General features: G+C 46.2%; 1 protein-coding gene across 1 annotated transcript in view; it reads left to right on the top strand.

Moving 5' to 3' along the window:
• LOC138258627 (adenosine deaminase domain-containing protein 2-like) overlaps positions 1-22,172 on the top strand; it is a 239,768-nt gene that overhangs the window by 153,314 nt on the left and 64,282 nt on the right. The window contains exons 7-8 of the mRNA XM_069205965.1: positions 2,311-2,461; positions 4,899-5,063. Of these exons, the coding sequence (XP_069062066.1) occupies positions 2,311-2,461; positions 4,899-5,063 (316 nt within the window). The remainder of the gene's footprint in view (positions 1-2,310; positions 2,462-4,898; positions 5,064-22,172) is intronic.

Here is a 22,172-nt window from a genome sequence, read left to right as displayed (position 1 = left end):
GGATATGTACCGTGGGGGTCATCAGAGCCACTGTTTAACAGTGGCTCCGTTGCTGCATGAGGTGAGGAGCACACGAGTTAATTGTGCACAAACATTAGCCAAAAATATTTGACACATCTTTACAGTCCCCTACTTAGAACTGCTTGAGGCCTCATTGTGGTTTAGAGCAGACCCATTTGTGTCTTCTTTATATGGTAGGTCATCCCCATGATGCAAGAAATCCTGCAAAATTATTGGATTAACAATTTTGTTGATGCCTTTATCGAAACAAATCTCAAAAGAGCGGTTCTCAAGCCGTTTTGTAGGTCTCCTCAACTAAAAATGTTCTTTAATCTGAGGTTGCTTCTCTCAGCAAATGCACAATATTTTAATTGGCTTTGATTTATATAAATATATGATTAATACCTGGTTTGATGCCACAGCTGATATAACGTGTAACGTGCCTTATGAGATGGCAGTTAATTGCTAAAATCCATTCATATTCTTGTGTGGAGGAATCCAGGGCGCTATCGGAGTAGGTAGAGGGCTCCTTGATGCAGGCAGAGGGGTTCCAAGTTCATGGGCAGACGCATCAATAGACCATACAAGCAGAGCTTCAGCAGCACTTTGGTTTAGTCCCAGCCTGTAGGAAATGGGCAGACTCAGGCTTTATACTCTAGTCCATAGTTAAATACAGAAGGTTCAACTGTTGGCAGTAGACCACTGCTCATTCAGTACAAAAGCCTCTTTATGGTTGAAAGAAGCCAGCCAACCAGGCTGGTTCAGTTTTTACTCCTCAAAGAGGAGTTTGAGATCTGCTTTGGACGGACTATGGGGGCTTTTGTGGTTGGAAACTCAGTAGCTACCCTCCTGGCTACTATAAACAAAGGACAAGCAGGAAGATGTTTAATTAGAGAGGCTATGTGGGGAGCACTCTTCCTTAATACAAATATTCATGAATATCCACTGGAAACCTTAATTTAGGTATATGAGTGACAGTAGCGTAGCCTAAATGTCATGGGTCCTAAGGCAAGCAAGGAAACTTGGCCCCTGGATCAGTATTAAAAAAACAAAAACACTGAACAAATGAGATGTGGTGAGCACAAACCTTATCTCCCCGCCCATTCCCCTTCTTCCCCTCGACCCTGATATTATGCACCTGCTGCACTGATGGCTATATCCCCGCTTATAGGACTTCAATTTCTGCATTCTGTCTATCCTTCTCGCTTCCCTGTCGCCATCCCTGGATCCTCTTATCTCCTTCAACCATTTGACGCTCTCCTCACTAGCATCTTCCTCTGTCTCCTCTCGCCTCTCTCGCACACTCAGATGTCCTACCTCTCTTATCTCCCGGCATCCTCATTTCTGCCCGTTTTGCTCACCCATATCTCTTTTCGCTTCCTCACTCATCTGTATTTCTTTCTTCCCTTTTTACACTTTACCCTCTAATCCTCTGTTCTTTTACCCTTTCCTTTTATTTCTCTTCTTTATTTATCCCTTGTCTCCTCCCTCTCCCTTCTACTCTCTGCAAAGAGTGAAGTCTGGGCCCAAGGCATGTTCTGTATTAAAAAATAAATATATATCTGGTGAGCATCTATAAAACGTCAGCTTGTGAAGGGCAGACTTGCCCCTCTCCCACCTCAGGGCCACTTCAGCGGCTCCATTACCAGTAGCTACTCCCCTGACGAGTGACATTCGCAATAGCATGATATTCCTAAATGAGAAGGGTGATAAGAGCAATGGCTTTCCATCAGTGTTCACAAACATTGTCCTTAATAAGTATGTATTCATGGATATGTCATATCACCTCACTTCACTTGTACAAGGAGGCAGCTGACCTGAGTGCACAAAGGCAACTCTAGACATTAGGGCTCTCAAACTACCACCAAAAAACCAATAGCAGCAGGAAGCTCATGGCTCGAAGGGAGAATCATTTGTAGGGATGCTAATTGCACAGGGATGGCAGTGACTTTTGTCATTGCATTTCTTCATTTGGATCGTTCAAACTAAAACCAGTAGTTTTAATGCTTATGAACGCTGTATAGTTAGTGGGAAAAAAATTGTTAATTGTAGTTCAGTGGAGAACTCTGGTATTGAATAATGGGACTTTTTTTTTTTACAGAACATCTGAGTACTATGCGGGTGGTGATCAGTAGCGGTCCGGCCACATTTGTGGAGAATAAGTGGGGCAGTTTGGATTCAGGCCACATATGATTGTGATTGATAATGGGATACCTTAATATTGTGTTTCGGTATTTTTTTGTTATTGTTTACCTCGTTTAAGGTGTTGAGACACTGGAAAAACACTCTTCCTTATCTCTCTTCTTCCAGTGAACCAGGAAGCCAGTCACTCCAACGATGATATTTATGAGGTGGTGGCGCTGGGTACTGGTGACGCCTCCTTCCCTGGTTGTGTTGCGTTCAGCGGTCTGCTGCTACATGACTCTCACGCCCTAGTGGTTGCCCGCCGGGCCCTCCAGAGGTATCTTTAACAGTCTGTGTAGTGAGACCTAATGCTACGCTGATAGCCCACTGTTTGATAAGCGCATGTAATAGCAGATTTACAAAGTGTTATTGCCTTGAAACATCCCGTGTTCTAATTTCCCATAGTGCTATTTCAGAAATGTTGGCAAGTCGTGTACAAAGGAATACAAGATTATCACACCATAATTTGAAGCAGTAGGCTGGGTAGACTCTTTTCCACTGTCATTCATTTTTATTGGGATATCTCTTAAATGTTGTTAGCGATGCAATTGTGAAATTACCGCACTGAAGTAAAAACAAGCTACATTATTTATGGTCAGGATCAATAAAATAACAAAAACTAGGTACAGGTCTAATTTACTTACCATACATTTACACTGTGTGATTCCTTGATATGCCATGCAAATAGCCTTGGTACCGCAGCCCAACATCCAAGATATTCTAACAATACACACATCACTTACCCGGAAGAGTTATTAAATTCCCAAGTACAACCTTATGTGCTTTATTACTGCATCGATTGTTGGCTCGAGCATGCTCTCCTCATTCGGGTTACCTGTCTCCTTTACTTTCTGTGACGTATGTGATTTTAGCCCTGTGCTTTAGCCGTTGCGCTGCTTCTGCTGTAAACCTTTGCTATGACAGCATATTCTGAATTATTCCAGGGCTATCAAGCCACAGAGCAGAACTCCGAGGATTAGTAAATGTAATATATTGTTGATGAAGGAATCCTGACTTAATGAGAGTTCAGAAAGACAAGACCTATACCACAGTTAGCATTGAAAAATTAATTGTCGTGAAACTTGTGTCGGCAAAGGGCTCAGTTTTAGATATTAACAAAAATAAATTACGTTCTCCATCAATATTATGATAAATGGCAAGAAATGGATTTAAAAACAGTGGTTTCACTTAGTAATAAGTTCAGAAATGTTGGATTAATTTTGCATTATGATAATCATAATTGCTAGGTGTAGAAAAGTGACACTTAATTGTGCCCACAGGATGGGCACTCCTCCTTGGAGTTAGTCCCTTTGCTATTTGTTGTGGGAAACATCACTTTACAAAAGGCAGAGTCTGGCCAGCAGTAGGAGAAACTCGAAAAGAGAACCAATCCCAACTGGTTTTGAAATTTGAGACAGTGAATCCACATGCCTTGTGTGGATAATGTGTATAAAACTGGGATCCAAACCACCCCACTTTGTTCCAGTCCCAGGTTCTTCTTGATCAAGGAAGGGAGTGCTCAGAAGTGCGCGTTAAGAGCTGCTGTGAGACCAAGGCCGGTGTCTGTCAGCAAGTCTCCCAGAGATTATATAACTTGAACTCTACACTTCCTGGTGTAGGAGCTATGGGTCTGCCCAGTGCCTAAAAGCCTGCCTGTTGCTCAGAGAGGGAAGGACTGTTGCAGGAGGAGACGCCCAGCATGTTCCCAATGTGTGGAGCATCTAGAGAAAGCTTTCTGTGTCACAGCAAAGGCAGTAGTGACCGGTATTGGGAGTAGGTGCACAGTGGGTCTGCAAAGCTCCTGCCCAAAGACTTTGCTAAAGCAATCCTGGCTGTGTCTACTGTCAGTCCTTGCTGTGAATGTGTACTGCTGCTACATTCAAAAATCCAAGAAGACATGTTGCTGCTGTGTGAGCCGAAGCAGTTTGGGAGGCCAGAACTTTGTCACTACTGTAAGCATTATCTGCTTAGGAGGCTGTGCACCTGCATGAACCTTTTCCACCCGCAAGGCAGGAACTGCGGTAAAGGCCATGCTGGGACCACGGACCTGCTATCTTGCATTGACACAGCCATGTAAGCATCAGAGAGGCTACCTAGACTGCAGAACGTGAAGGCTCTGTCCATCTAGCCACCCGACGTTCGAGAAGAGGTGCGCAAACATCAACTACAAGGATTTACCTTCGCCACGCGGAGCTTTTCATTGCTTTACATGTTTCAATGCGAGCTTCTGCTAAGCTGATGTAGCGTAGAGAAGGCCCCTTGACCTAACATTGCCATCAGTATCAACATGCAACATTGCAAAGGTATACAGTTTCAGACCCCTAAGTTCTAAAAGTGGTTTGCATTTACTTCAGTATTATCTAATTGGATGTTGTCATGTTCATTTTTTTTAAAGGCTCAAGGAATTTGAAAATAGGAATTACTGTGTTTAGTCAATATATAGTATGACCAATATATAGTTACTACTCTTCTTTTAGAGTAAGTTGTGTAAATAATAAAACAGCATGCTAAAGGTGTCAGTGGTCTGTCTTGTCAAGTGTTTGTGTACTGAAGGTGAAAAGGTTTTTCCTGACATGTTATGTTGCTTTCATTTTTAAATTGAGTTTTGTCTCCATTGATCATGTATTATAAGGTTGGTTTCTGCCCATCTGTGAGTAATTCATACTGTACTACTCCAAAAACTAATGTATTGCTGAATTTGACTGCTTTTACAGATTTCTTTACAAACACCTAATGCTCTTTTATTCTGGAAATCCTGTTGCGTTGGAAAAGTCCATCTTTTGCCAGTCAAAGGAGAATGACATCTTGGAACTGAAATCATGTATATTGTTTCACCTGTATCTTAGACAGATCCCCACAGGAGCTGCTGAGAATTTCCAGTAAGTCAAATTAGTCCATGCTTGTTACATGTTCATACGCTTTGTAAGTTCTGATGTACCTGTATTCCAGAAGTACACTTTTTTTTTTGCTTCTGCAAACAGTACATTTTTGTTTCTCTCACCAGTCACAAGTTCACTTGGAAATGTGTGCAAGGGGGCTCAGGGGGGGTGCTCTTCATTTGAAAGTTTAGCAGACCTCCGATGATTCAGGATTTGGAGTCTGCTAGTAAAGAGGGTGGAGAGATAGGCAGGGATTTGGCAGCTGTGCTAGACCACGCCTGCTGACTTCCTCTAAATACCAGTGTGAAGAATGGCACCTCTTAACCTTTCCTTATTTCCTCCCTTTTCCATCCACATTCACCTACAGGAGTTCGGACGTGCTCTGCTTAAAGATGGATCAGGTGTAATGTAAGCTAGAAATGGGGAGAAGTGAGAGGAACAGGCTGGAGATGGACATCTTGCAGTTTCCAAAGAATCCTCCTCCAACTGCCACACACATCAGAACATCTTGCTGGAAAAAGATAACACGTTCCACATGTTCACAATGCTACAAAGACTGTACCCTTTTCAAAACGTTGCTTGCAGGTGAACTTTGATCAGTTGATACCCACAGATAACAAGTGTGCGCCCAAAACATGGTATAACACATCAAGAGGCAGAGTGGAAGGAAGATCAGTAAACTCCCTGTATAAATATAGGAAAGGGTAATGTTCAGACTAGTGGACTACATCTTTCTTAGCTGTGCTTCACAAAGAGCAAAGCTGGCTTTTGTTGATTAAGTAGTTGGCCATACGGGGAGCCTTTTTTCACAAATTGCCTGTTGAGAATGGATCACTCAGGATGAGCCACCATGAGAACTTGTTGAACTTACATAATTTTCAAGTGGCGCTGTCCTGGTGGGTATGGTCCGCTGACAAACCAGCTAGGCGGCATACTCTTTCTCAGGTATGTTTCGGCCTTCATATTCTGTGTCATTGTGGTCATAGGTCCTTCTGCTGGTAGGGTGTACCGGTGGCCGAGCTTGATTGAGTCTCTTCTTAGTTTATTATATGGGTCTCACTGCATGATGTTCTTGTTCCTGATACTGTGTGCTTGCAGAGGAATGAAGCAGCTAGGTGGGTCACTGCCAGGAATCGGTGCCCTAGCAGCTAACGTGTCTTGTCATCCAGATTATCTGTGGGAAAGACCACAAACACTTTCACTAGTAACTTTTTCTTGCTACTTTTTACCATGGACAGGCCATTATTGAGGATTTGTGAACGGCCATTTAAGTGCAGGCACTCATTTTTGATGCAGGATTTCTGCCCCAGGGACGTCGGGTATTTGCTTTGCAAGAAGATTCCTAACAATCGAAGTCCTTGAATGCGGGTTATCTTATGCCGTTCCTTGAGCTCTCTACCTTGGGAAGTGCTTCTTGGTATATTGCATGCACAGAGATTTCCAAGGAAGGATTCCTTCTGTAGGGCATATTTTCCTTTCTAAATCAGTAAATGTCCTCCTATTAAAGTTTTGTTGGTGAGCATTCATTGACCAACACATTAGTCTTATCTCCCCTTTTCGTGGTTGCATACCTCAGCGTGTCTTTACTTGACTTGGTGTTTGATTTTCATGTTGGCAAAGTTGGCCTCCAACAAAGCTGTGGTGTGTTCCTGTAGGAGATGTAGCATAGTTCTGGGTTACTCAAATGTTTTGGGGAAACCAGTTCCTAGGTTGCTTACAGGAAGTTGTGAAGTTGATCACCTTCACGCATGGTGCCTGTGACATAATTTCCTGTAGAAAGGATTTTGCTGAAATTTTTTTCTACAGCAAATACTTTATTTAGAGCTAAGTTTGCTTGTGCAAGTAGGTCTTGCGGGTTTTGCTTTCCCCAAGAACATTTTTTTTTAACTACATACCTTTTTATAATTTGCCTACTTGAAGAAGTTTGGCTACATTGTTAAAATCAACATCTTTAAGTTTTTAAGTCCAACTTTGATGACTTTTCACATCCCTAGATATTGCGATATGGCACTCCAAAGCTCTCCAAGTCCAAGGGACTAATGCTTTAAGGTGTTCTGCAGCAACCTCTTCTTGGCTTTGTGAAGATACTTTTGAGAAGTGGAATTTGTTCTTCCACAGGTTGTACGTTTGAGGGAGTGATGCAGATCAGATGTTGAAGTATTTTGGGGTCTTCTGGAACCAGAAGAGAAAACTGATTTTGCATATGCACAAGCTTTAAGTCACGCACATGTTTACAAAGAATGTGTCATTACTTTGTCAGCTGAATAGATCAGTCTCTGGTGGTTCCTCGTTCAGGGTTGTTTGGGTACTGTTTCCTGGGTGCAAGGCAACTTGTCCAAAAACCACAGTCATTTCACAAGCCAAATGTCTTAAACAATTGGCTTGACTCTTTTGGTCTGTTCACCTCCTTTACCATCTGGCCATTCACACGTGGTGTCATCTGGACAGTGTATGGCAGTGCATGATTGTGGGATATTTAATACTAATACTTTTTTGCAAAGTTTGAGTTACTATAGAGCCAACAAAAGCACTTTTTAACTAGATCTCAATTGCATGACATGGATCTAACCTTTTATGAGAGGTCAGAATATAGTATAGCTCTGAAATCCGATTGCTGGATACAGTTAAATGCATGGCTTTCCTTGATACCTAATTTCAGTTAATTTTATTTTTCAGTGTCAAGTGTACAAAGACAATGAAAACCTAGTGTAAGACGTCCATCCCCTTTTTTTCCTGACATACTGTAAACATTTTTGCTCCGGATAAAATCGGAGCAGTCTGGAAAATGTTGCCGATGTATAGTCACGTTCTTGTGAGTTCACTGAAAATGTTTGGACACCTTGAACAAAGTAAACCAATTACAATTTATTTAATTCAAGATGTAATCTATTTTTGGAAAGGTTCCCTTTATGGACTGGCCCTTGGAGTTTTTACCCATTTTACTCAATAAATGCAAGCACATATGAAATACTGACCACCTATTATAAAAATGTTGAAAAATGTGTGTAAAAGTGTAATTACACTGCTGAACACACAAAAAGAAAATGCACGCTTAATATTGAAAATGGGTGAATCAATATTTGACTTGTGGTCTAAGCTTTGTGATTACAGATATCACTATAGTTCTGGGAAATGTAAAAACTTTATGGCTCTGCATCACTTAATTGCTGTCATTGTTTTTATTTTTCTGGAATCCTGGGAGGAAAAACTAATATCTGATAGAGACTTCTAGTTGCAGATTCCTTACCTTAGATTTTCCCCCATTTCTTTATTAAAAGGCATGTTAAGAACCGCTTGTTGAACTTATGGTTTGAAATCAGAAATCCTGAGCCAAGTGTGATGCCTCAGAATACTAGTATTGATTCCCCATGCCACAGTGTCTGCCACATCTAGGGCACAGCTTATGGAGGTGTTAGTGATAGTTTGCCCTCGGCTATTAGTTGTTGACCCCTTTTTCTATGCTTCTCTGGGAAATACTGAAGCAATTCCTCCATTTCATCCCAGTGAGCTCTATCATACCACACTAAAAGAACATGAGAATTCCCAATACGTCAAAGGTTGGCAGGCTGGGCCGCAACCCTTTTCCCAGCAGTGTCTGCATGCTTGCTTTCCTTATCTGGAAACTGTATCTCCAGTGGCTTGGGATTTTACCCTTTTATGTGCTGTGGTGGCAACTAGGGTCTAGAGGTAATTGGCCTTTGAGAATATGGTCAGATGGTGCAGGCTTGTACTTCTTATCCACTCGAGGTGTCACAACCCTCCCCCTAATGGAGTCTTTAAAAATGTTGTCAGTATGTCGCATCATACCCTTAAGCATGGGTAAATACTGTGGGTCCTTGTGAGTGGTGGCAAGAGTGTTGAAAAGTCAGTCATCTTCCAGTGGCTCTCTGTGTAATTCCACATTGTGGAAGGCTGCAGCCCTCGCTACGACCTCCTGATAAAAGGTTGAGTGCTTGGGAGAGTGGAGGCCAGAGGGAGGGGGGTGTCAAAAGGGAGGGCGAGCTGGGTATAGATCGGGACATTATCTGTGTTGTACATGTCCCACGTATCATGCGTGTCCAAATGTGGTGACCCCTGAGTTGGTATGTTCAAGGGGTCTTGAGGTGGAGATAATGCTGGAGAATGAGATGGTGGGTGGGGGGGGAGACGTGGAAGAAAGGCAGGGCTGGTAGACTTGTCAATAGTTTTCTTCCTAGGAGGAAGGGGTAAATCTAAAGCTTCCTCAAAAGTCCGCTTCCTCTTGAGTGGTGGAGGAGAGGAAGATTTGGCAAGCCTATGGCCAGTCCCCACTTGAATATGGATAGGAATTTTTCATTGTCGAATGTCCAGTTTCTCCCAAATGGGTTGGACAAGGGAGGTGGAGGAAGTGTTTGAGGGTTTCTGCCCCAGGGTGTCTAGCCCGAAGCTTTGGTTGTCCATGTATAAGGCGCTGTCGGAGACGAGAGGGAATAAGTTGACTGCCGGGCTGGCACCAAAGGTTGAGTCGGTACGCAAGGATGATCTCTGTCCGAAGATGCCGAAGGTTTGGTCTTGGCATGTACTTTCGGTGCCGGGCCCGTGAGCATCCAAAACTGTTTTCCAGATCGTACTATGGCTAGGCAGCAGTGGTGGACCAGTGACCTCTGATTCCGTGGTTATGAAAGCCTAAATTCTTTTGGTCGGCTTGGACTGGAGGGCAGAGGCTGCAGTACTCATGGGCTGAGCAGATGGAAGTTTGTACATCTCCGAATCTGCTTCGAGGTCGGAGTTGGAGCTTTTGTCGAGGGAGAAGCCCTCCTCTCCTCTTTGGCAGTTGGCTGCTCCTCGGCATGTTCCTCACTGAAGATGATGGACATGTGGTTCATGGCTGGGTGAGACATCTCGAGACAATGAGTCCTGCGGTCGCGGAGTCTTTTTTTTTTTTTTTTTTTTTTAATCTGAAGGATTTACACTCATCACAGTCGGACTACTTATGGTCTAGGGACAGACAAGTTCCACTTCGAATGTTGGTCCATGCACGGATACTTCGCATGACAAAACGGGCAGAACCAAAAGGGCATGCGTTCCATTACCAGAAAAGCATTTTCAAGAAGAGTGCTAACAATGTTGAAAGTAGGCCCAAAGGGCAGTGCCTGGAAAGGACTTTGGTTTCCCGGAGCGACCCCCGTCCAACTTAGAGTTCTATGAGGCCATGCGCCTCATCTTTGGGTGGACCGACCCAGATACGGTGCCCTCGGGCCCAGGGGTTTGGTTGAGGGGTCTTTGGGTTACGCGCCAGTGGATTTGGCTTCTGCCACTGAGGTCCCCTCAGGTTCCGCTCGTGGATCTGCACCAGTGCCGGTTGCACTGTTGTGACTTTCCCCGGCGCCGGGTCGATTGTCTACGCTCCCGATGTCAGTAGTGCCCACTATCTATGTCAACCCGATCCTTATCCCTGACGACTCGTAGTCGGAGCAGCGTCAGCTGACACCACCTTTGTCTTTGATGGGGCCTATTCAGCCCAGGTCGGATTCGGACCTTTTTCCTATGGTTATGAATTCGGGGAGCGATTGGAGGGGTCCCTGGAACCCTATGAATACCAGGATGACCCATCTTTGGACTGGACTGAGGAATTGGGTGACACCAGTGGTCTGGATACTTTCTCAGACGCTGGCATGCTGTTTCCTCCTACCATAGCTACGGCGGAGGGAGCAACTTGTGGCAGCTGAGGTCCTTGGCCTTGAGCTTCCTACTGTAGAGGTCAGGTCCAGTCTTGTGAAGGAGGTTCTTTAGCCTGGGGCTTCCACATCAGAACCCCTTTTGCCATTCAATGAAGCCCTCACCAATGTCGTTTTGGGTACTTGGTCCTAACCCAACACGGGCTCCTGTGAATAGGACTATTGCATGCTGCCATAGGCCCGCTCCGAATGACCCTAAATTCCTGTCACACCACCCCACGCCTGAGAGTCTTGTCATCCAGGCTTCCTCTTCTTCAGGCGCATTCCCTTCCGCACCTCCTGACAGGGAATCAAAAAGGCTGGAACACTTTGGTAAGAAGTTGCTTTCTTCCTCCAGTCTCTTGCTGCAGTCTGTGAACACCGCATGCCTTTTGGGCCGCTGCACCCACTCTTTGTGGGATATGGTTGCACAAGTCCTGCAGCAGATACCGGAGGAGGCCTGTGCTATCGTCTCCAAGCTGTGAGCGATGGGAGAGATGCGGCAAAGTTCACAATCCGTTGTGGGCTGGACACGACTGACTCTCTGGGCAGATCGTTTGCTACGACTGTGGCCTTTAGACCCCACGCCTGGTTGCGTACGTCTGTTTTTTCTGGGGATGTCCAACAGTCCCTCTTGGACATGCCCTTTGATGGCTCCCGTCTCTTTGGAGAAAAAGCAGACTCTGCCTTGGAGAGATTTAAGGATTCCCGGGCTACAGCTCTGTCCCTTGGTCTTTCATCTGCCTCTCGCCCTCTGCACTCTGCTTTTCGCCCCTTTCGTAGCCACGGAAGGGGCTCGCTGTCGTGTCCTACACCCTGCCACCCATGCTGTCCAGCCTCTGCATGGCCGGGGAATCCCGCGTGGGACAGGGAACCAGAGGTCTGCCCAGTCCACCTCTGCCCCCGCAGCAGCCTTCAAACCCTCCTAGTCTGTCTCCTCACTCCCATCCAGTTGGCAGCGGGATTCGCCATCACCTGCCCCACTGGGAATCCATCACTATGGACAGGTGGGTTTTGCAGATCGTTCGAAAGGGCTACTCCCTCCCTTTCGAATCTGCTCCACCAGCCATGCCTCCCTCCTTCAGCCACCTTCCAGAAGATCATTTGGCACTTCTCTGCCACGAAGTTGCATCTCTCTTGGCCAAGGGAGCTATAGAGAAGGTCCCTGTGCCCGAAGTAGGTCGTGGTTGTTATTCCCGCTACTTTTTGGTGCCGAAAAAGGACAAGGGCTTACGTCTTATCCTAGACCTTGGGGACTTGAACTACTTCCTCAAGATGAAGAAATTCAAAATGCTCACCCCTGGCTCAGGTTCTGTCTCCCTTGGACCCAGGAGACTGGATGGTAGCGTTGGACTTGCAGGACACTTATTTCCACATCCCCATCCTGCCTGCCCCCAGACGTTACCTACAATTCATGGTAGGTCAAGAGCACTTTCAGTTTACCGTGCTCCCCTTCGGCCTTACCAGCGCCCCTTGGGTGTTCACAAAAGTGATGGAGATGGTTGCAGCTCATCTGCGCAGGTCAGGGGTGTCAGACTTCCCCTACCTCGACGACTGGCTGTTGAAGGTGGACAGAAAGTCATCTCCACCTTCAGACTATGGCAAACCTCCTGCACACGCTGCGGTTCACTATAAATGTGCCGAAGTCACACCTGGCTCTCCTTCATCGCAGCTGTTCTGGACACAGTGCAGTTTCTGGCTTATCCTCCTGAAAAGCGAGTCCATGACATTCAGGCTATGATTCTGATCTTTCGGCCTCGGTCTTGGGTTTCAGTGAGACTGACTCTCAGGCTGCTGGGCCTCATGGCCTCCTGCATCCTGCTAGTAACACATGCCAGACGGCATATGCGGGCTCTGCAGTGGGACCTGAAGTTCCAGTGGGCGCAGCATCAGGGGAATCTCTCAGACAAGGTCCAGATCTCGGAGGGGACTGCGAGAGACCTGCAGTGCTGGCTTTCAAATCTGCATTGGGTCCACAGCAGATCCCTCTCCCTTACCCAACCAGATCTATCTATAGTGACAGATGCATCACTTCTGGGTTGGGGCGGCCACATGGGGGAGGCGGAGATCAGAGGCCTCTGGTCTGTGGCGGAGTCTGGGCTCCATATCAATCTTCTGGCGCTCTGGGCGATCAGGCTTGCTTTGAAAGCATTTCTTCCCTCTCTCAAAGGGAAAGTAGTGCAGCTGTTCACGGACGATACTACCACCATGTGGTAGTGCAACAAACAGGGCGGAGTAGGGTCCTGGACCCTTTGTCAGGAGGCACTACGCCTCTGGAAATGGCTGGAACATCAGGGCATTACCCTGGTGGTTCAACATCTGGCGAGTTATCTCAACGCCAGAGTGGACAAACTCAGCCATCGATGCACAGCCGATCACGAATGGTATCTCCATCCGGAGGTGGCGCAAGGTCTCTTTCAGCAGTGGGGAGAGCCTTGGTTAGATCTGTTTGCCTCCGCAGGGAACGCGCAATGTCAGCTGTTTTGCGAGTTGGAGTTTCCAAGGCGGCACTCACTCGGAGACGCTTTTCGTCTCGAGTGGAACTCTGGCCTCCTTTACGCCTTTCCGCCTATACCATTTCTGACAGACATCTCAAGAAGATCAGGAAAGACCGGGCCCAAGTCATCTTGGTGGCTGCGGACTGGGCACGGAGAGTCTGGTAGCCAGAGCTATTGAGCATGTCCATCGATCCTCCACTCAGACTGCCTCTTCGGGCAGATCTTCTGTTGCAGCAACAGGGGACGGTTCTTCACCCAAATCTGTACAACCTCCACCTTCATTCGTGGAGATTGAACGGCGACAGTTGACGACTTTTGATCTTCCACCCGAAGTCGGCAATGTTATCTTGGCAGCCAGGCGTCCCTCCACCAAAACTGTATACGCCTGTTGTTGGAATAAATTTGTGGCATGGTGCACCAACAAATCTGTTGATCCCCTCTATGCCCCTCTATCCGAGGTTCTTCTGTTCATCCTTTCTTTGGCCCAGCAGGGCTCTGCTTTGTGCACCCTTAAACGGTATGTTCGATGGCATCTGTCGCTGTAGATACGCATGTTCTGCAATAGCTCGCCATCTGGTGTTGGGCCGGAGTGTTACAAGTTGTTTTTCTTCGAAGAAGTCTTTCGAGTCACGGGACCGAGTGACTCCTCCTTTTGTCTCCATTGCGCATGGGCGTCGACTCCATCTTCGATTGTTTTTTTTCCGCCATCGGGTTCGGACGTGTTCCTGTCGCTCCGAGTTTCGGAACGGAAAAAATTAGTTAATTTCGGAAGATTTTCGTCGGTATTGTTGCGTTCGGGATCGGCGTACTTAGATTCCACACCGCATCGAAGATCGAAGAGCTCCGGTGCCCTTCGGGGTAGTTTTTCGATCCTCCGTCGGGGCCTGGTCGGCCCGACCGCGTGCTGAAGAACGCCGATGGAACGGACCCCGTTCCGTTTCTGCCCCAAATGCCACAATAAATACCCCTACACAGACCAACACTTGGTCTGCAACCTGTGCCTGTCACCTGAGCACAGCGAAGACACCTGCGAGGCCTGTCGTGCGTTCCGGTCCCGAAAAACACTCCGAGACCGTCGAGCCAGAAGACTTCAAATGGCGTCCGCACCGACAGCCCAACGGGAGTTCGAGGAACAAGAAGAGGAAGGTTCCTTCTCGATCCAAGACTCAGACTCCGAAGGATTCGACGATACACAAACCGTGAGTAAGACGTCGAAAACCACACAAAGAAACATTTACAAGGCCCAGGGGACGCCACTGCCACCAGGCCATGGCTCGACCCATAAATTCGGTGACCGACCTTCGGCACCGAAAAAGGCCCAAACAGTGCCGAGATCGTCCGACTCCGGTCGAGACACAGGCACGCAGCCTTCTCGGGACCGAGAAAGTGCTGGAGACAAGCCTCGACACCGAGATGCCGGTGTCGACACGGCTCGACGCCGAGGCAGCGGCACCGAAACAGATCGACGCCGAGAGGTTTCGGCCCCGAAAAGGAAAAAAGTCACCTCGGAGCCGAAAAAACACGCAGACAAAGTTTCGATGCCGAAACAAACTGCAAGCGACCCAGCTTCAGGCTCTTATACAGAAGAGCACTCGCTAACCTCCCAAATGCAAAAGCATAGGTTTGAGGAAGAGCTACAAGCAACTGATGTGGACCATACGCAAAAGCGTATCTTCATTCAGCAGGGGACAGGAAAAATAAGCACCCTTCCCCCCATTAGGAGAAAGAGAAGGTTGGAGTTCCAGACGGAACAAGCACCACAACCAAAAGTGGTGAAAAGAGTTACACCACCACCCTCTCCTCCGCCCGTAATTAACGTTTCACCAGCACAAACGCCATCACACTCCCCAGCTCACACCACCATGAGCCAGGGTGACCAAGATCAGGACGCATGGGACCTATACGACGCCCCAGTGTCAGATAACAGCCCGGAGGCATACCCTACAAAACCATCTCCACCAGAAGACAGCACCGCGTACTCTCAGGTGGTGGCTAGAGCAGCACAATTTCACAACGTAAGCCTCCACTCAGAACAGGTCGAGGATGATTTCTTGTTCAACACACTCTCCTCCACCCACAGCTCATACCAAAGCCTGCCTATGCTCCCTGGTATGCTCCGGCACGCAAAAGACATATTTAAGGACCCAGTCAAAAGTAGGGCAATCACACCAAGGGTGGGAAAAAAAGTATAAGCCGCCTCCTACGGACCCGGTTTTCATCACAACACAGCTGCCACCAGACTCTGTTGTTGTAGGAGCAGCTAGGAAAAGGGCCAACTCTCACACATCTGGAGATGCACCACCCCCAGATAAAGAAAGCCGCAAGTTCGATGCAGCTGGTAAGAGAGTCGCAGCACAAGCTGCAAACCAGTGGCGCATCGCGAACTCCCAGGCACTACTTGCGCGCTATGACAGAGCCCACTGGGACGAGATGCAACATCTCATCGAACATCTGCCCAAAGACTTCCAAAATAGGGCAAAACAAGTGGTTGAGGAGGGACAGGCCATCTCCAACAACCAGATACGTTCCTCCATGGACGCTGCAGATACAGCTGCACGGACAATTAATACATCTGTAACTATCAGAAGGCATGCATGGCTCCGAACGTCTGGATTTAAACCAGAGATTCAACAAGCAGTTCTCAATATGCCTTTTAATCAAAAAGAACTGTTCGGTCCAGAAGTGGACACAGCGATTGAGAAACTCAAAAAAGATACGGACACTGCCAAAGCCATGGGCGCACTCTACTCCCCGCAGAGCAGAGGGAATTACAGCACATTCCGTAAAACGCCCTTTCGAGGGGGGTTTCGGGGTCAAAGCACACAAGCCAGCACCTCACAAGCGACACCGTCCACTTACCAGGGACAGTATAGAGGAGGTTTTCGGGGACGATATAGAGGAGGGCAATTCCCTAGAAATAGAGGGAGATTTCAAAGCCCCAAAACCCCTACTACTAAACAATGACTCACATGTCACTCACCCCCTCCACACAACACCAGTGGGGGGAAGAATAGGTCATTATTACAAAGCATGGGAGGAAATCACTACAGACACTTGGGTTCTAGCAATTATCCAACATGGTTATTGCATAGAATTTCTACAATTCCCTCCAAACATACCACCAAAAGCACAAAATTTAACAACACACCATTCCAATCTCCTGGAGATAGAAGTGCAGGCACTATTGCAAAAGAATGCAATCGAAATAGTGCCAAACACACAAATAAACACAGGAGTTTACTCACTGTACTTTCTGATACCAAAGAAGGACAAAACGCTGAGACCAATCCTAGACCTCAGAGTAGTGAACACTTTCATCAAATCAGACCACTTCCACATGGTCACACTACAAGAAGTATTGCCATTGCTAAAACTGCACGACTACATGGCAACTTTAGACCTCAAGGATGCTTATTTCCATATACCAATACACCCATCGCACAGGAAATACCTAAGGTTTGTATTCAAAGGAATACATTACCAATTCAAGGTACTGCCTTTCGGATTAACAACCGCACCAAGAGTCTTTACCAAATGTCTAGCAGTAGTCGCAGCACACATAAGAAGGCAGCAAATACATGTGTTCCCATATCTAGACGACTGGCTAATCAAGGCCCATTCGTTCATACAGTGCTCAAATCACACAAATCAGATCATACAAACCCTCTTCAAACTCGGGTTCACCGTCAATTTCACAAAATCCTGCCACGCAAGGTACAACAATACCTGGGAGCCATAATAGACACATCAAAGGGAGTAGCCACTCCAAGTCCACAAAGAATTCAAAATTTCAACACCATCATACAACGCATGTATCCAACACAAAAGATACAGGCAAAGATGGTATTACAACTCCTAGGCATGATGTCATCATGCATAGCCATTGTCCCAAACGCAAGACTGCACATGAGGCCATTACAACAATGCCTAGCATCACAGTGGTCTCAAGCACAGGGTCACCTAGATCTGGTGTTAATAGACCGCCAAACTTACCTCTCGCTTCTGTGGTGGAACAACATAAATTTAAACAAGGGGCGGCCTTTCCAAGACCCAGTGCCACAATACGTAATAACAACAGATGCTTCCATGACAGGGTGGGGAGCACACCTCGATCAACACAGCATACAAGGACAATGGAACGTACATCAAACAAAACTGCATATCACTCACCTAGAACTTCTAGCAGTTTTTCAAGCACTAAAAGCTTTCCAACCAATAATAGTTCACAAATACATTCTCGTCAAAACAGACAACATGACAACAATGTATTATCTAAACAAGCAGGGAGGGACGCACTCCACGCAGTTAAGCCTGCTAGCACAAAAAATTTGGCATTGGGCAATTCACAACCAAATTCGCCTAATTGCACAGTTTATACCAGGGATACAAAATCAACTCGCAGACAATCTCTCTCGAGATCACCAACAAGTCCACAAATGGGAAATTCACCCCCAAATTCTGAACACTTATTTCAAACTCTGGGGAACACCTCAGATAGACTTGTTTGCGACAAGGGAGAACGCAAAATGCCAAAACTTCGCATCCAGGTACCCACACAAACAATCCCAAGGCAATGCCCTATGGATGAACTGGTCAGGGATATTTGCTTACGCTTTTCCTCCTCTCCCTCTCCTTCCTTACCTGGTAAACAAACTCAGTCAAAGCAAACTCAAACTCATATTGATAGCACCAACTTGGGCAAGGCAACCCTGGTACACAACGCTGCTAGACCTATCAGTGGTACCCTGCATCAAATTGCCCAACAGGCCAGATCTGTTGACACAGCACAACCAAAAGATCAGACACCCAGATCCAGCATCGCTGAATCTAGCAATCTGGCTCCTGAAATCCTAGAATTCGGGCACTTACAACTTACCCAAGAATGTATGGAAGTCATAAAACAAGCAAGAAGGCCATCCACCAGGCACTGCTATGCAAGTAAATGGAAGAGGTTTGTTTGCTACTGCCATATTAATCAAATACAACCATTACACACAACTCCAGAACATGTAGTGGGTTACTTGCTTCACTTACAAAAATCTAACCTAGCTTTCTCTTCCATTAAGATTCACCTTGCAGCAATATCTGCATACCTGCAGACTACCTATTCAACTTCCCTATATAGAATACCAGTCATTAAAGCATTCATGGAGGGCCTTAGGAGAATTATACCACCAAGAACACTACCTGTTCCTTCATGGAACCTAAATGTTGTCCTAACTAGACTTATGGGTCCACCTTTTGAACCCATGCACTCCTGCGACATACAGTTCCTAACCTGGAAGGTGGCATTTCTCATCGCCATTACTTCCCTGAGAAGAGTAAGCGAGATTCAGGCGTTCACTATACAGGAACCTTTTATACAACTACACAAAAATAAAGTCGTCCTAAGGACCAATCCTAAATTTTTGCCAAAGGTTATTTCACCGTTCCATCTAAATCAAACAGTGGAACTTCCAGTGTTCTTTCCACAGCCAGATACCGTAGCTGAAAGGGCACTACATACATTAGATGTCAAAAGAGCATTGATGTATTACATTGACAGAACAAAGAACATCAGAAAGACTAAACAACTCTTTATTGCATTTCAAAAACCTCATGCAGGAAACCCAATTTCAAAACAAGGTATAGCCAGATGGATAGTTAAATGCATCCAAATCTGCTACCTTAAAGCTAAACGACAGCTGCCCATTACACCAAGGGCACACTCAACCAGAAAGAAAGGTGCTACCATGGCCTTTCTAGGAAACATCCCAATGCTAGAAATATGTAAGGCAGCCACATGGTCTACGCCTCACACATTCACCAAGCACTACTGTGTAGACGTGTTATCCGCACAACAAGCCACAGTAGGTCAAGCCGTATTAAGGACATTATTTCAAACTACTTCCACTCCTACAGGCTAATCCACCGCTTTTGGGGAAATAACTGCTTACTAGTCTATGCAGAACATGCGTATCTACAGCGACAGATGCCATCGAACTGAAAATGTCACTTACCCAGTGTACATCTGTTCGTGGCATCAGTCGCAGTAGATTTGCATGTGCCCACCCGCCTCCCCGGGAGCCTGTAGCAGTTTGGAAGTTACCTTCAATTATTTATATATGTATCATCTCAACCTTAAATAGGTGCATACTTAGTCACTCCATTGCATGGGCACTATTGCTACAATTCAACTCCTACCTCACCCTCTGCGGGGAAAAACAATCGAAGATGGAGTCGACGCCCATGCGCAATGGAGACAAAAGGAGGAGTCACTTGGTCCCGTGACTCGAAAGACTTCTTCGAAGAAAAACAACTTGTAACACTCCGGCCCAACACCAGATGGTGAGCTATTGCAGAACATGCAAATCTACTGCGACTGATGCCACGAACAGATGTACACTGGGTAAGTGACATTTTCATTATCTGCCATTTTGGCCTTCCTTAGGTTACCTGATCAGCTCTCACTTTTTAAATCTCCTTTTTGTGAGTAGATTCCTAAAAGGCCTCACCCATTTATTTCCTTCCACTCCATTTATCATGCCTCAGAGGGACCTCAATCCTGTCCTTACTTATTTAATGTGTACTCCCTTTGAGCCGATGCACAATTGTCCATTGGGGCTCCTCACCTTCAAAACTGTCTTTCTTGTTGCCATCACCTCTGCTTGCAGGGTGGGTGAGCTTTAGGGCTTCTGTCTAAACCTCCATACTTGTCTGTGCACCCTGACAAAGTGGTGTTGCGCACTAAGGCTTCCTTCCTTCTAAAGGTGGTTATGCCTTTTCATGTAGGCCAGTCCATCACCCTGCCTACTTTCTACTCACCCCACATCCTTCTCATGAGGAGGTGAGACTCCACTGTCTGGACCCAAAAAAGAGCGTTAGCATTCTATCTTAATCGTACTAAAGATTTCCGGGTGGACGATCAGCTTTTTGTTGGGTATATGGGTGCGAAAAAAGGGAAGGTGGTGCAAAAGCGTACCATCTCTCGATGGGTGCTTCTTTGCATCAAAATGCTTTGGCCAAGAACAACCCCGAGGGTTTGCGTACTCATTCCACCAGAGCAGCTGCTGCTGCTTCCACTGCATTAGCACGCAAAGTTACTGTCCTGGATATCTGCCAGGCAGCTACATAGGCGTCCCTGAATGCGTTTGCTAATCACTACTGCCTGGACAGTCCGGTCCATCAGGGCGGCTGCTTTGGTCGTTCGGTCCTGCAGGACTTCCTAGTATGATCTTTGTTCGCAGCCCACCTCCGAGGATGGCATTGCTTGAGTATCTATTCTAAGGTAAGGAATCTGCAACTAGAAGTCTCTATCAGATGTACAAGTTACTTACCTTCGGTAACTAACTATCTGGTAGAGACATATTGTAGTTGCAGATTCTTTACCGCCCACCCATCTTCCCTGCTTGCGAACTGATTTCTAGGGCAGGGATTCCCCTTTCAGGGATGTAGCTCTGGAGCACCAATCTCAGTGTTCTTAGCGGCTCTGCGCTTTGGCATGGAAAGTCATTAAAAGAAACTGACAGCACTGCACGAAGACGGCGTCCCGGCGTCATCACTACGACTATGACACCGACGCCCGTGGAGTCGACCAACGCCACCTAAAGACGCGCAAGTGTATTGCTCGAAGAAAAATCTCTGGATCCAGTTTGACGCCTGTGGGAAATTCTAAGGTATGGAATCTGCAACTAGAATATGTCTCTACCAGGTATTTCATTACCAAAGGTAAGTAACTTGTACTTCAGTCCACCAAAAGAATTGGTAAAAGATAAATGAAAGTAGTTATGTTTTTGTATATTTCATCTTCACAATGGGTGAATATATAATTTAACACTCATAAAACAATCTCATGCAGATGTAGAAATAAAAATATTAGAGATTTATACATAAGACCCTTTTAAAAAAAAAAAAAGACCAGTGGGATTCAGGACAGCCAGATTTAGAATTTCGAAAAAGTTTTAAAGTGGCAATTTGAGTTTAATTCCTCAATATCTCAATAACTGCAACAGCACCCTCTGGCAAGCTGTGTCTACGCTCTCCTACCCCCTACCTTCCCCCTCCCCAACCCTACCACCCCCTGATCACAAAACACCTGTAGGGAGCAGACTGCAGTTGTTTCACCCAACACAACATTTTGTCGCCACAGACAAATGGGTACTGGCAGGACGTCCAAGCCCTTCTCCTCAAAGGAACCATAGAACCCGTTCCTATTCAACATCAGGGCTCAGGAGTATACTCCCTGTACTCCTAATCCCCAAAAAGGACAGGTTTTCAAGGTTCATCTTTAATATCAGGCCTCTTAACAAATTCATAGTATCAGAGCACTTCCAAGTGGTCACCTTACAGGATGTCAGTCCACTTCTTCAACAAGACGACTTTGTGGCAACACTAGATCTAAAGGACTGCTACTTACACATACCAATACACCCAGCTCATTGCAAATACATAGGAATTGGCATAGCAGGCAAGCATTACTAGTTCAAAGTTCTTCCATTTGGGGTAACCACTGTATCTTGAGTGTTGACCAAATGCCTAGTAGGGGTTGTAGCTCATCTGCGTATACAAAATGTCCACGTATTCCCTTACCTAGTAGACTAGCTTATCAAAGACAGCACACATCATTAGTGCCAACAACACACTACAACATACCCAAATCTCACCTGCAGCCTTTACAGGTTCAACCATATTTGGGAGCAATCCTTAAAATAGTTAGGATGAGCCTACCCTAGTCCCACACAAATTCAAAACTTTCAAGCCACATTGCCCTGGGATTAGACAAACCAGCAACTCACAGTGACGACGGGTATGTGTCTGCTAGGAATGATGGCTTCCTGCATTGCCATAGACCCAACACAAGGTTACATATGCATCTGTTACAGGAATGTCTAGCTTGTCAGTGGTCTCAGTCACAGGGTCAGGTGGAGAATCTAGTGTTGATAGACCACCACACTCGC

This window comes from Pleurodeles waltl, chromosome 9 (genome assembly GCF_031143425.1).
Source record: "Pleurodeles waltl isolate 20211129_DDA chromosome 9, aPleWal1.hap1.20221129, whole genome shotgun sequence".
In the NCBI taxonomy this organism is placed as follows: domain Eukaryota; kingdom Metazoa; phylum Chordata; class Amphibia; order Caudata; family Salamandridae; genus Pleurodeles; species Pleurodeles waltl.
This window is presented reverse-complemented; position numbering and strand designations above follow the sequence as displayed.